Below are 14,756 nucleotides of genomic sequence, written 5' to 3' on the forward strand. Positions count from 1 at the left end.
TTCTGTCTTGCTGTTGGTGTAGAGAAATGCAACTTATTTCTGTGCATTGATTTTATATCCTGACACTTTACTGAATTCCTGCATAAGTTCTAGCAGTTTTGGAGTGGAGTCTTTTGGGTTTTCCACATATAGTATCATATCATCTGCGAAGAGTGATAATTTGACTTCTTCTTTGCCGATTTGGATGCCTTTAATTTCCTTTTGTTGTCTGATTGCTGAGGCTAGGACCTCTAATACTATGTTGAATAGCAGTGGTGATAATGGACATCCCTGCCGTGTTCCTGACCTTAGCGGAAAAGCTTCCAGTTTTTCTCCATTGAGAATGATATTTGCGGTGGGTTTTTCATAGATGGCTTTGATGATATTGAGGTATGTGCCCTCTATCCCTACACTTTGAAGAGTTTTGATCAGGAAGGGATGCTGTACTTTGTCAAATGCTTTTTCAGCATCTATTGAGAGTATCATATAGTTCTTGTTCTTTCTTTTAGTGATGTGTTGTATCACGTTGACTGATTTGCGGATGTTGAACCAACCTTGCAGCCCTGGAATAAATCCCACTTGGTCGTGGTGAATAATCCTTTTAATGTACTGTTGAATCCTATTGGCTAGTATTTTGTTGAGTATTTTCGCATCTGTGTTCATCAAGAATATTGGTCTATAGCTCTCTTTTTTGATGGGATCCTCGTCTGGTTTTGGGATCAAGGTGATGCTGGCCTCATAAAATGAGTTTGGAAGTTTTCCTTCCATTTCTATTTTTTGGAACAGTTTCAGGAGAATAGGAATTAGTTCTTCTTTAAATGTTTGGTAGAATTCCCCCGGGAAGCCGTCTGGCCCTGGGCTTTTGTTTGTTTGGAGATTTTTAATGACTGTTTCAATCTCCTTACTGGTTATGGGTCTGTTCAGGCTTTCTATTTCTTCCTGGTTCAGTTGTGGTAGTGTATATGTTTCTAGGAATGCATCCAGATTTTTTAAAAAAATAACACCTGTATTGATATAATTCACGTACCATAAAATTCACTCTTTTAAAGTGTATGCTGCTGTAGTTTTTAGTACATTCACAGTGTTCACACATCACCACCATCTCATTTTAAAATATTTTTATCCCTTAAACAGAAACCCACGAGCCGTCATTCTCCTTAGGTCATAGGATTTTACATTTTAATTAGCATATCCCCTCTAAGATATTAATATTGACTGATATAGTTATTTGTGACCTGCTAATATTCAAATATTGTTCTTAGGTCATTTCATTTTGCTCTCTATCAGTCCCTGAATTGCTTCTACTTTTATGTGTTTCATTTCTTTTCAGATATTTGCAAATTTTCCTGTCACTAAACTGACTCAAACTTGTTTGCTTTGTGTTTTAATCATTTATTTTGAAACAGATGTCACTTCGTTGGTAGTATGAATCTATCTTGCCTTAAAATCAATAATATGTAAGTCTCTTGTGACTGTTCAAGCTTTGGCCATCCTTGCTTTAATTTCCTGCACCATAACTGGAAACTCTCATTTACTGACATTATTACTGTGTGGGAATAGAGGCTAATTTACTTCCCAAGCACTGATTTAAAATAAGCCTTCATAATAGTTCAGTTCCACAATTATGATTTTTCCCAACACAAAGAGCAGCAAAGCCGATATAGAGAAAAGGAAGGATCAACGAAAGAGGGAGAGAAAAGAATATGGAAAATTGCTTTAAAATTCTATCTCAGGCGGGCACAAAGTGTTTCTTGTCTCATTTGTACATTTCAAATAAATCGTCCGCAGAGAAACCTTCCAGAATACATGGAAAAATTGTTTAACTTCTACCAGTTGGGAATGCATCCAATCCAGGGTCTATTTTGCCCATTGAAGAAGCAGGTGTGGAAAAAGAAACATTACTCAGGCATTTGCATTTACTGAGAAGCTGAAATGAACAGATCATGTTTTCTATCAGGAGTTTCATCAAGATAGCTTCTCAAAGAAAAATATAAACAGTGAATTTTTCCACAACTCGAAGGATCGCTGCATATAGAATTATATATCTTGTTCCTTATTATCAAATCTTTGTTGGTCCAGTTTCTATTAGTATTGTCAACTGCTCTTATTTGACCTTCAGATGGCATTCCTGACTCCCTGTTCATCTCATGACTTTTTCTCATGTAAATCTATCTCAAATTGTTTTTTGTTTGCCAGTGTTACCTTCTTTTTTTTTTTTTAAACAGATATGTAAGTCTCTTTTTTTTTTTTTAAGATTTTATTTATTTATTTGACAGACAGAGATCGTAAGTAGGCAGAGAGGAAAGCAGAGAGAGAGGAGGAAGCAGGCACCCTGCCGAGCAGAGAGCTTGATGTGGGGCTCCATCCCAGGACCCTGGGATCATGACCTGAGCCGAAGGCAGAGGCGCCCCTACATTCATCTTTTTAAATACAAATATATAAAGTCCACAATCTTAAATAAACTGGAACTAACCAGAATGCAGACACATATTTTCAGCTCTTTTCTGTAAATTCTTATTAAGCTCAACACAATGAATTTTTATGTAAAGTCCACAATCTTAAATAAACTGGAACTAACCAGAATGCAGACACATATTTTCAGCTCTTTTCTGTAAATTCTTATTAAGCTCAATACAATGAATTTTTAGGTCTTAGAAATCTATTTCACTTATATTTGGAACTTTGTCATTATTAAATTTTTACTTCAGTTTCAACCACTTAAGAGTACATCTAGAATAAAGCCATTGAATATATATTATAGTACTCCAAATAATTATAAACATTCTTCCCTTTTCTCTCCTCTTAATATATTTAATTATATTTTATTATACCGACAATGAGGTCTTATTGCTGAAACCTTTAACAATAGTGATAATAATAGCTTACAATTCTAAAAAGTAGAGAATCATATCCGTGGTAGTATGAGATAAAATTAGAAATAAAATTAGTTTTATAGGTTAAATAACTTATTTTGATACAGATAGTGGTAACCATCATATTCCATCCGGCTGATGGATTATGATGTGTTTTTCTATGAAGTTTTAGGGTTGTGGAACTGATTATTATGTACAAAACTCATACACACAAAGCACACATAATTGGATTTTGAGAAGTTGCTTAGTTTGCCATCAATTTGCAATGCTTGTAAGAGAATTTATTATTATTTTCATATGTTGTTTAATCAGATCTTTTTATCTGTACTGACATTATCTCGAGAATGTATTTAGAATTACATTTAGTCACAATAATTGGACATTTAAAAAATTAGATTAGAAGACCAGTACAATCATTTAATAAAAGAAAAAGAAAAAGCTTTCAGCTAGTGGACCACAGTTCTAAATTGCACTGTTAACAATGGGCATTTATTCAATTTTGCCTCTGTTTTTGTATATTCCCTTAGTCTCTCTTAGACTCTTATTCACATGCACATTCAGTGAAGCCATTCAGTAAATGATACTGTCAGAAGATAAAAGCTGGCATTGACTTAACAAAATTTAAACATGGCTGATTTAGAAATTCTATGCTAGGTACTTTCATTTTATGACCTGAAACTAATTAGTTCATGTAAACTTTAATTACCTCACTATTCCCAAAAAAAGTGCAAACCATTTTAACAGTTAATTTTTATTTAAAGAGAAAATCACATTTATATTTCATACCACTTCCCTTATAATCCAAGTATACAATGGAAAAAGGAATGGTTAATGTGATGGATAAATTGAAAAGATTAGGAGCCAGTTCCAGGAGAAGGGAGGGCTCTGGAAAAGGATGAAGCCCAGGGATAGCCAAAGACTTAAAATACAGGCTTGAAATTTTGTAAGGGGTTTCCAAAAGATGTCAATTAGGTCATAAACATTTATAATGAATCAGAATATCCTTGAGTACTGGAAGCATAACCGAGGTCTTAAAAATAATTGAAATCAAATTTTATGATCTGAAAATAATTATAAATCATCTATTAAATCTTATATTTATCTCCCTAGCTCACTAGTTTAAGAACAACTCTAAAAGACGTCGTGTCTCCTGTGCTAGTTAAAAGCAACCCCCCCATTTCTTATTTTCACTTCATTATTCAACCAGTATAATTATTTGAGTAGAAAAGTGATAATTGATTTTTTAAAATGTCAGCTTATAGTATTATTCAAGAAGGAAGCTAGCCAAAGAACATTGAACTTGATGGGGGCACCTGGCTGGCTCAGTCAGTAGAGCATGGGATTCTTGATTTGGGGGCAATGAGTTTCTGCCCCACATCGGGGGTAGAGTTTACAAACAAACAAAACACATGAAACTTAGTAGTATCTGCAAGTTATATGCACAGCATGTCTACTTAATATGTTTCACAATTTCAAAGCATTTCAACCCACTCACAGGAGATTACATATTAATTTGGAGTAGTTCTCCAAGCATATTATTATATGTTGTAAAATATTCCCACTTGTAACATTTATTGACATGAAGCATACACCTTACTGAACATATTATTACCTTGATTTTGGGTTGGCCAGTGGGAAATAGGATAGCTAATGAAGAAGTATTTTTCATTCACATATATCAAGAATATTATTCACCATGTGTGTGGGGAATACTGTGTGTCTATATGTTGTTTTATTGAAGGCCAAGAGTATGATTTATGTGCATGTGTATTAGAGATTGATGGCTTGTTGTGTCTTTATTTCATCACCTGGGAACCCTATGATTGGGTGTAAAATTATCATAATACATAAGAATTGGGGGTTGAGCATAATCTTTTCTTTTGAGGAGTTGGCTCTACCAGAACTACTGAAGAGAACATCTGGATTGCTGTCCTGTTATGTACGGAATGTGATTAAATTTTGGCCCTGAAGTCGAATGTTGGTCTTAAGTTCTTAGAAATGTGATAACTTCCACATATAGAGTTGTTACCAAGTTATATCATAACTCTATCCACTAGAAGATTATAATAAAAAAAAAGACAGATACTAACATATGTTGATGAAGATGTGTATGAATTAGAATCCGCACATATTGCTACTGGCAATGTAAAATTGTGTAGCTAGCTATTTTGGGAAACAGTTTGACAGATCTTCAAGATGCTAACCATAGTTATTACATGACCCAGTAATTCCACTTCTAGGTATTTACCCAAGAAAAATGAAAATCTAGGTTCGTTCAAAAACTTGTATATGCATGTTATTATGTCCAACATTTGATGAAAAGATATAAACAAAATGCATTCTGTATGATAGATTATTTAGAAATGAAAATGAAGCATTGATGTGTGCTACAAGATGATCACATTATAATAACGTCCTGTTAAATGAAAGAATCCAGTCATAAAAGACTGTGCATTGTATGATCCCATTTATATAAAACATCCAGAACAGGCAAACCTTTAGAGAGAAAATTATAGTTGTTGTTAGGACTGGGAAAGAGTTAGGGAAGCCACTGGGAGTGAATTTGATAGACACAGTGAGGAGTGACTCTTGGTGGGTACAAGGTTTTGTTTCGGCACCATGAAAATATTCTCAAATTAGGTTACAGTGATAATTTTACAACGTTTAAATAGACTAAAAAACATTGAATTGTATATTTAAATGGATGATTTATAATATATGTTATATTGCAATAAAGCTGCTTAAAAATACTAAAATTTTTACTAACTTATGAAGAGATGACTTTATGTTTTAAAAAATCGAATATTTTTGCTTGAGACATGTTTCAACAATGTATGCTTTCTGTACGGCACATAAATTTCTCATCTACTCATTGAGAATTTATGAGTGTCAACAAAAATAGAACTTTTATTTATTCTATAACTCTAATCTTTGTTTTCTTTGAGAGACACATACTAGCGCCAGGGACTTTGGAGTCAGGTAAACGAAGATAAAATTTGGCTCAACTAATTATTAGTCATATGGCTATGGGCAAGTTACTTAGTATTCCAGAGTTTCCTTTTCCAATCTACAATGTGGCAGTTATTATGTAAATACTTTGCAAAACCATTACAAAGTTTGAGACTATGTGTTTTTGTATATATGAGTAAATACATACTCACATGTATCTCTGTGTGCATATATATGTATATATATTTAAGAAAGCATATATGTAAAGTATCTGGTATATATATATATGCATGTATTAAATTATAACTATTATTATTACTGGTTAATCTTATTGGGCTGATCCAAATGAAGGAATACAAACTTTATGATTAGCAACATTAGTTGTAAAATAAATTTTATTAAAAGCATCCATTTATAGAGTAGTGATTACAATTCTTATGCTGCTGCCCCAATTAATTTAAGGAATGTGGGATTTACTCCAACATTTAGTACTAATAAATTAAAAGAGATAGTGCTCTTCTAACCTTTGTGGTTCACCATAAAAATGTAAGATGTATTTTGCTAAAGAAATAATGAAAAACTTATTTTTTAAAAAAATAACATATTAGGGACATTAAGACAACATAACCTGCATTTTTTTAACATAACCTGCATTTCATGTATGAGATCTATTTTTGAATTCTAAGATCCAAACTGTAGCTGAACCACCAATGCTAGTCTTAACTACCACTGGTCACACTCCATTCCTGCATCGCTCTTCCAATATTTTTCCAGTTCATGTACCTGCTCGCAAAGTATTTCAAGATTAGATGCATGAGTGTGCTGTGACGAATATGGCACTAAAAGAACCTAACAGACATATTACGCAGTAAGCTTAGAACTGGAATTACTAGGCTTGAAGTATATATTAGTTCCCTTTCCTCTTCTCTCCCCCCCCCTTTTTTTTTAAGATTTTATTTATTTATTTGACATACAGAGATTATAAGTAGGCAGAGAGGCAGGCAGAGAGAGGGGAAGGAAAGCAGGTTCCCTGCTGAGCAGAGAGCCCGATGCGGGACTCGATCCCAGGACCCTGGGATCATGACCTGACCCGAAGGCAGCGGCTTTAATCCACTGAGCCACCCAGGTGCCCCCACTCCTTTTTTTTTTTTTTTTGCCCTAATTCTTTATTCCTTCTTTTCTCTCTCAATCTTCCCAGATATATGTAGTAGAAATATAAAGAGATCTGCATATGTTACAGAGAAAAAAGAATGATGTATTATACAAACTCTCATAAACAACCTGATATAATTAAGCCTTGTAAATTTTATGGTCTAATAGTAGCCAAAGATTGTTTACTGACTACATTTAATACTCACCAAGGATGGTTCAGCCTACAATGTAGGGTCCTGTAGAAAATAAGCAAACACCATTGTTAGCTTATGTTATTTCACAAAACCAGTGAGTAGTCAGATGTCTACTTTGATAAGAGTGAATTAAACAGGCGACAAAAACACAATGTCCCAAAGCATTTTAATTGCACTATATTTAACATGCTAATTGGAATAAGAAACTACACTCTGGTAATGTTACTGTCATCTAAAATCATTGTAAAACATAAGTTTTAGGTGACATTGATATATGTTGGGTAACTGGCTTTACCATTTTTCTAAATGCAGAATCATACATTGTTAAAATGACTGATGAAAATAAAGTGGTGAGTAGTTTAAGAGTAGGAGAGAATAAGCTTTGGAAGTACAGTTTTCGGTTGTCCTGTTTTGAGAAATTAAGTTGTTTCATTATTTTATTTTTTTCTTTTCTGAGTAAACATGAAAGTGGTCCTTACTGGATTGGTAACAGACATATTTGAGAAAGACTGATCCAGATATCAGCATGTTATTATTTAATTTGCAATAATGTTTCTTAGATTTTGCAAGACAATAACTCTGGAATCCTTATGAATTAGCACCATTTCTTTTGCATTTTAAATCAGTAAGCTTGTATTAATGTCGTAAGGCTTCATCAAATATATAACAATATATGTTGCCTTTTACAATTTGAAAAAGAAAATGCTACAGAAATAATTTTTGTGACATCTTTGTGTTTAGGCAAGTGAGGAAAAAAAGTTCAAGGTGTATGATCTGTGACAGGTACTCCTTTGGATTCCAAAATAGATCTGGTCTTTTAAGATTTTTCAGTATTATTTCAAGTAAGCATGTAGTAACCCTAGGATATACTTGTTTTTCAACAGCAAGTCATCTCTTTTGTTACAGTACAGCTATAAACATACTTCATAAATTACATTCATATGACTGAATTTCATTTAAAAAAAAAAGAAATTGACATATCTTAAAGATTAACACAAATGGTCTATTAAAATTAATGATTTCACGAATTAAATGTTGCTTAGTGGATAAAGGCAATTATCAGATAAATTATATTCTCAATAGCAACTCTACTTGGCCATTTGCAAGCTGGACTTCATTGGACTTAGTGTGATAAGTTGTTCCTCTAATATTTGTCTCCTCTTAACCAGCACATTTTCACTCTATCCAAGTGACATTGAACGGCCTAGACTTCTAGAATACCATGTCATGGGATATATAGGCCTGTGCATGTGATAAATACCCCGCATAACTCTCTGCTTTACTGGCACAGGGAACCCAGGGCAGGAATCACACAAACTTTTAAGGTAGTTACTGGGAAAGAGAGAAACTATAGAAAGCTCTGAGAAAGCCAGCATGTGGCCAAAAACAACAGCAGGTATGGCCATATGGCAATCGAATTAGAAAAGGGATTTTTGCCACACTGCCTTCCAGAAGGTGGTCAAGCCCAGGCAGCTCTCATGAAGGGATGATTTACTCAGTACATTTTAAGTGTTTCATATTGCCTCTTACACCATTCAGTCCCAAAGGGAACTTAAATCTATTATACCAAATAGATATTGAAGTGTTTTCTTAAAAATAAAAAAATAATAACTTCTAAAGTAATTTCAGTTTCACATTTAAATAAGATCACGGTGCCAAAAGCATGTTTATTTCCAACTAAGCATTTGCTGAAACTGTTTTCAAAAAAGTAAAGCTTTGTAAGGCTACAATTTAATAACGTTATTTTAACAACACATTTGGTGAGATTTTTTAACATTTTAAAATCCCCTACATAATCTAGGGCACTCTGTAATAATATAATTTGAATTATTTGTATAAGAACCCCTTCACCTGTAGAATAACATTTTTCAGAAATTCTTGAGGCACATTTTCCTTTTAAAAGAATTTGCTGAAAATGTGTTTTACGTCGCAGATTAGCTCTCAAAAACTTGTTTGACCTACAAGGAACAGGAGCTATATTGGTAACAGTCATTTTAAAGTTTATTATTATTATTGTATCATGTTATAATTTCAGCAACATTCTTGGAATGTGTGTGAATGTGTATGTGTGCATGCTGGTACATGTGTGCATGTGTGTTTAATCCGGTAAAATGTCCAGGCTCTGTCTTTTATTGTTCTTATCTTGAGGGAAAATATCATCTTTGTTGAGAATAAGAGAGACTTAAGAACATTTCCCCGGCTCTGGGCTTCCCCCTCCACACATGCACACACCTTTATTAGGGTGATAACAAACTAGCCTATGGTCAGCATGAACATAATGTTCATATTTCAAACTTGAATTTTCTAATTTGTTTCTACTTATTGACAGTATCACACTTCCATTTTCCATGACCACATTTTTAGAACAACTGACCAAAAAGAAGATAAGTCCTTAAACTAATAGCTAATAGTTTAAGTATGGATTTCTTCAAGTATGGATTCTTTCAAATAGGAATATTATGTGTATCTTGAATAAAGAAAAATTATCTATGTAAAAAATGTGAACTAGTAATCAGTTACTTTTTGGAGTACAAAATACTATATTTCTATTGAAATTAGTTTACATGTACTTACCTTAGTAGAAGAAAGTCAGATTTTGTTGTTTTAAAATTGTTTTCTTTGGTATATGGTTATTTTTGTTTTGCCTAGGAATTCAGGTTTTAACTTAAAAAAAAAAAAACAAAACTAAGTCATGGGAAAGTAAAAAGAAAAACATAATAAATATCACTGCTTCTATCACTCAGATGTTAGGCTGTTGTCATTTTGGCATGTTGCTTTCAGTAATTATTAAAATAAAACATATGGTTAAGCCCTTTGGTCCACTTATTGTCCTATTCTCATGTGAGAGGCAACTACTAACATGAGTTTGATTTTTTTTCCCCTTTCTATTAAAAAAATTACATATGTATATCTGTTAAAAATATGAGTATTATTTTAAATATACAGCTTGAACAGCTGTGAATCCTGACCCCCATGCCGTCCACCATCTGCGTTTAACTTTTGATGCCCCCCAAAACTTGACTACTAATAACTTACAATTGATCAGACAGAAGCCTCACCAATAATATCAGCAGTCGATTAGCATATATTTTGTATATTATATGTAATGTGTACCATGTCCTTACAATACAGTAAGCTAGAGAAGGCAAAATATTATTAAGGAAACCTGGGGCACCTAAGTGGCTCAGCCTGTTAAGCATTTGTCTTTGGTTTAGGTAGTAATCCCAGGGTCTTGAGATGGAGCCCTGCTTCTCCCTCTCCCTCTGCCCACCCCCTCGTGCTCTCTCTTTCTCTCTGCTCTCTCTCTCAAATAAGAAGATCAAATCTTTCTTTTTCTTTTAAGATTTTATTTATTTGACAGAGAGAGAGAAGCGAGAGAGGGAACAGAGCTGGAGGAGTGGGAGAGGGAGAAGCAGACTTCCCACTGGGCAGGGAGCCTGATGCGGGGCTTGATTCCAAGACCCTGGGATCATGACCTGAGTTGAAATCAAGAGTCCTATGCTTAACTGACAGAGCCACACAGGTGCCCTAAATCTTAAGGAAAAAAAAAAAAAAAGGAAAGGAAAGAAAAAGAAAGAAAGAGAGAAAGAAGAGAAAATCCTAATGAAGAGAAAATACACTACAGTACTGGACTGTATTTATTGGTAAAAAAAATCCACATACAAGTGGACCCGTACCGTTCAAACCCATGTGGTTCAAGGGTCAACTATGTGTTCAAAGGTATATGGCATAGCTTTTTCATGTTATTTTTCGCTAAAATTCGTTACCATGGTCTACTCATTGACACATAAAGATCCACCTCCTCCCTTTTAACTGTTTTACAATATTTCATCATATGAGGAGAAAACACTTTATTGACCCATTCCTCTACTGATGGACATTGATAAGTGCCTTTCTTCGTGGTTTCTCTAGTATTCCATTAATCCTGAGGTTTGAATAACATTTTCATAATAATCAAGCAGTAGCACTTAGCAAACCACTCTTGAATATTGTCCACTGGAGATGTTTTCTTTTTCTTTTTCTTTTTTTTTTTTAATTATCCCTTAAATCTAGCAAAATGGCAAATAATTCAAGATATGATTTTTAACATAAAATGTAATTTGTTCAAAATTTACATTAATCTTTCTCATAACTAGTCACTTGCATTTTGTCTTCCTGTCATCCTGAAGAATGAAAATGTAATTTCCCAGAGGCTTTAAGAATTGGGGGAGTATTAAATGTAACTGAAATTAAGTGATTAATAATTTACTTTTGGGTCATGAATCAACTTCGCGGGATGCTTAGGACCATTTGCAACCCCGGGAGCACTGGCAGTAACAATGCACTTTTTTTAAGACAAGAGCTCTCAAAGGTTGGCTGCCCAACCTAATTAAACCTCAGTCTTCTGATACCAAATTTATTTCTTCTTTGGACTGAATTTCCTCAGATCTTCTTGACAGGAAAATGTCACTTTGCCTGACAGCTGATAGACAGGTTATGTAGCACCATAATTGGAGAGAAAAGGATAGCTTAAAGCTACTCGATTTAATGGCTATGTGTATGGCTTTTTCTCTTTCTTTTCCTTTTTTTTTTTTTTCCTAATGTTTCTATGACAGACACAAAAGGCCTTAGCAAATAGGCCTAGTGCCATTTTTCCCCTGCTTCTTCCCGGGGTAATTATCTTACTCCATCAATAGTGCTGTCAGAAATTGGGCACATAATTCAGCATTTAAATGAACAAGCAATGTAATATTTCCTGTCTCCCAGTGGAATGCTTTGCAGTCCACATTCTTCTCTGTCACTCGCTCACTCTTGATGTATGTCCCACAGCCAGTCCTTGAATGCCTCCTCTCCCTTGTGTTTCATTGCAGATGTTGGCTCCGACTTGACACCTACTTCATTTGGAGCTTTATAGGACCAGCGACCTTGATAATAATGGTAAGGACTTCTCATTAACTATGTATTTCCCAGGTCAAGAACTAAAACTTCCACGATGCTTGCACTGACTTTGCTTGATTTACATAGATTATTTTGGGGGAAATCATCTACTTATCTGACCTTCTATAACTCAAGCAGTTAGACACTCAGTATAGTCTACTTTTATATTATAAAATACTTAATCAAAAATGTTGGAGAGGAAAAGAGCCTGACCTCACATAAACTACTTGGTTTTGTAGGTTTTTGAACAGCAATGACTTCAAGTTTCACAACGATATATTTTCTTTCTTTTTCATTTGGATAATTTGAGTTATGAATGGAATTGGAAATTGGAAATGCAGTCCTATACCTTACTATTCCTTCCAGTTTTGCTTTTTATAAACATCTCAAAAACTTTGAAATCCAAAAGAATTTCACTTGAAAATGGCAAAAATGGTTAAGCAAGCATTCTGGAATCATATTTTCTTCTGAATTTTTAGATGCATAATGTCTCGATTTCACATATGAATTCCTTATCCTAATTTAGATTCTATGTTTAGTATTATTATTTATGTACTCATGATTTAACAATACAAAATTGTTCTCCATTTTTTTAAAAATTAAATGGCTTCTTGATTTTGAATAAAATATAGATTTACAATTCACTATCTGAAATCCCTTGAAGCAGGTATATTTTTTAGAATTCAGAAAGTTTTCAGACTTTAGGAAAGTAACATGGTACATGTATTGCATATTATACAATATTCCCTGTAGAGAATAAGCAGTTGCCCAAAATCAAACACATCTACCAATACTCACAGTAGGGACTAGGCAGGACTCTGAAACCAAACACAGTAATAATTCAACAGAAAAAAAATTGGAAAAGTAGGAGCAAGCAGAATAAAGACAGAAGAGTCTTATGTCAGTACAAATCAGGTTTTCCCATCAAATGGGGTTAGTTAAGGTTAGGCTTTTTGGCCCCTCAATGAATTTTTTAAAACTTTCACTTTTCAGACTTTTGGAATTAGATAAAGGATTGTAGAACTTTATTATTGAGGAGGGCTTATAATGGGATTTTCCTAGTCTCCACCAATCATAAATTTTGGAACATATAAACAAACCAGGTCACAAGTGCAATTGAATATGCGGTTTTCTATACAGTTTACACATACTTGATATATGGAATTCACACTGGACCTTTTTGTTTTAAGTCCTGTGCCCTCTCTGCTTCCAGTGACAAGACAGTATCACTGAAGGTTTCCTGGATTTTAATCCTAGTTTGTTGTAGCATTAGAATTAACCATTATTTTATAATCCTTTTGATCTAGCTATTCAAAACCATATTGATTTAGTATTTATGATTTATAACATAACATTTCAATACATATCCCTGAACAACAAATTGGGGGCCATGTTCAGATGGTAGAGATAGTAACACACCTGTATATATTTTTTTAAATACACACTTGGCTTTGAGTTGCTTTACGATTTCCACAGCATCATTCCAACTGCTGCTGATTTTGTATTTGTATGTATTTTGGCATAATAGTGCTTTGTAACTCATTGGTATCCCAATTCCCTACAGTGGCTTTTTGCCTTCACTAAAATACCAGGCAATCATCTATGATCAAGTTCCTTTTTAAGTATAGTGAGAGCTAATTTCCCAGAACAACTCATCCGTATGGAGAATAGACTTCCTTTTTTTCTTATATTCCGGTTATGCTACATGATCGTACTTTTTACATTCCAGCTTAATGTCATCTTCCTTGGGATTGCGCTATATAAAATGTTCCATCATACTGCCATTCTGAAACCTGAATCGGGCTGCCTTGATAATATCAAGTAAGTGATTTTTCTTTTTGTTTCCTTTAGCCAGCCTAACTTTGGTGCTCTAAATCATCCTGACTTTTAATTACACTGAAATCTTGTGACAAAATGAAGAGGATCAATGTGTTGTCTTTGCTGAATAAGATCATTTATTGACTGTTGAGATGACTTGATCTGCCTGAAAATCAGTATAATGAAGCTGTGTCTTCAAAAAACTTTTTCCCCTAAACTCTGATGTACACTTCACATATTTTGTCCTGAAAGCAAATACATGGTTTCTGTATCTGGGCAGACTGTTGTTTCTTGGAGCAATAACCGTATCTGTTCCCAACGCTCCATCCCCCTCCACGCCAGGAGCATTGTGAAGAGAGACAGATAGTGGCACCTGCAAGTACTAAAAGGGAGATTTTCCACCACAGGAGAGGAACCCCGAGATTATTGATCTAGGCATTTGTAGAGAAGCTCGCATCCAGCTGCCCTCCTCTCCTTCTGAGAGAGGAAGAGAAAACACAACTCCCTGTCGAAAAATCCTATGGTATATATATATATATATACATGGCTCCAGGCTTTAGCCCCCTTTGAAATGTTAACGTTTCCCTCCTGGGAGGTAAATCACTCCAAAAGTCTCTCACTATCTATTCAGCCATCTTTCAATTTCCAAGGTTTGTCCTTTAACCCAAATTCTGCTTTTCTATGCTCAGAAAGCCCTGGCCATGCACAGATACGAAAATATTCACATTCCTTTCCACACTAGTGGCACTTTTGTATATACACAAAAAGAAGCTAATTTACATTTTCTGAAAAGGAAAATAGTTCCTCAGTATAACCAAAGATTTTATCGTGTTCCTTCAGAGGCTGTGACATTTGAGAAAGATAGTCCTGTGGA

At 34.3% G+C, this 14,756-nt stretch overlaps 1 protein-coding gene across 21 annotated transcripts in view; it reads left to right on the top strand.

The window, feature by feature from the left end:
• Positions 1–14,756, top strand: part of ADGRL3 (adhesion G protein-coupled receptor L3) — an 827,333-nt gene that overhangs the window by 718,433 nt on the left and 94,144 nt on the right. For all 21 annotated transcript variants that reach the window (XM_032334435.1, XM_032334436.1, XM_032334415.1 and 18 more), the window contains 2 exons: positions 11,998–12,064; positions 13,794–13,885. In XM_032334435.1, the coding sequence (XP_032190326.1) occupies positions 11,998–12,064; positions 13,794–13,885 (159 nt within the window). The remainder of the gene's footprint in view (positions 1–11,997; positions 12,065–13,793; positions 13,886–14,756) is intronic.

Source organism: Mustela erminea, chromosome 2 (assembly GCF_009829155.1).
Source record: "Mustela erminea isolate mMusErm1 chromosome 2, mMusErm1.Pri, whole genome shotgun sequence".
NCBI lineage: Eukaryota > Metazoa > Chordata > Mammalia > Carnivora > Mustelidae > Mustela > Mustela erminea.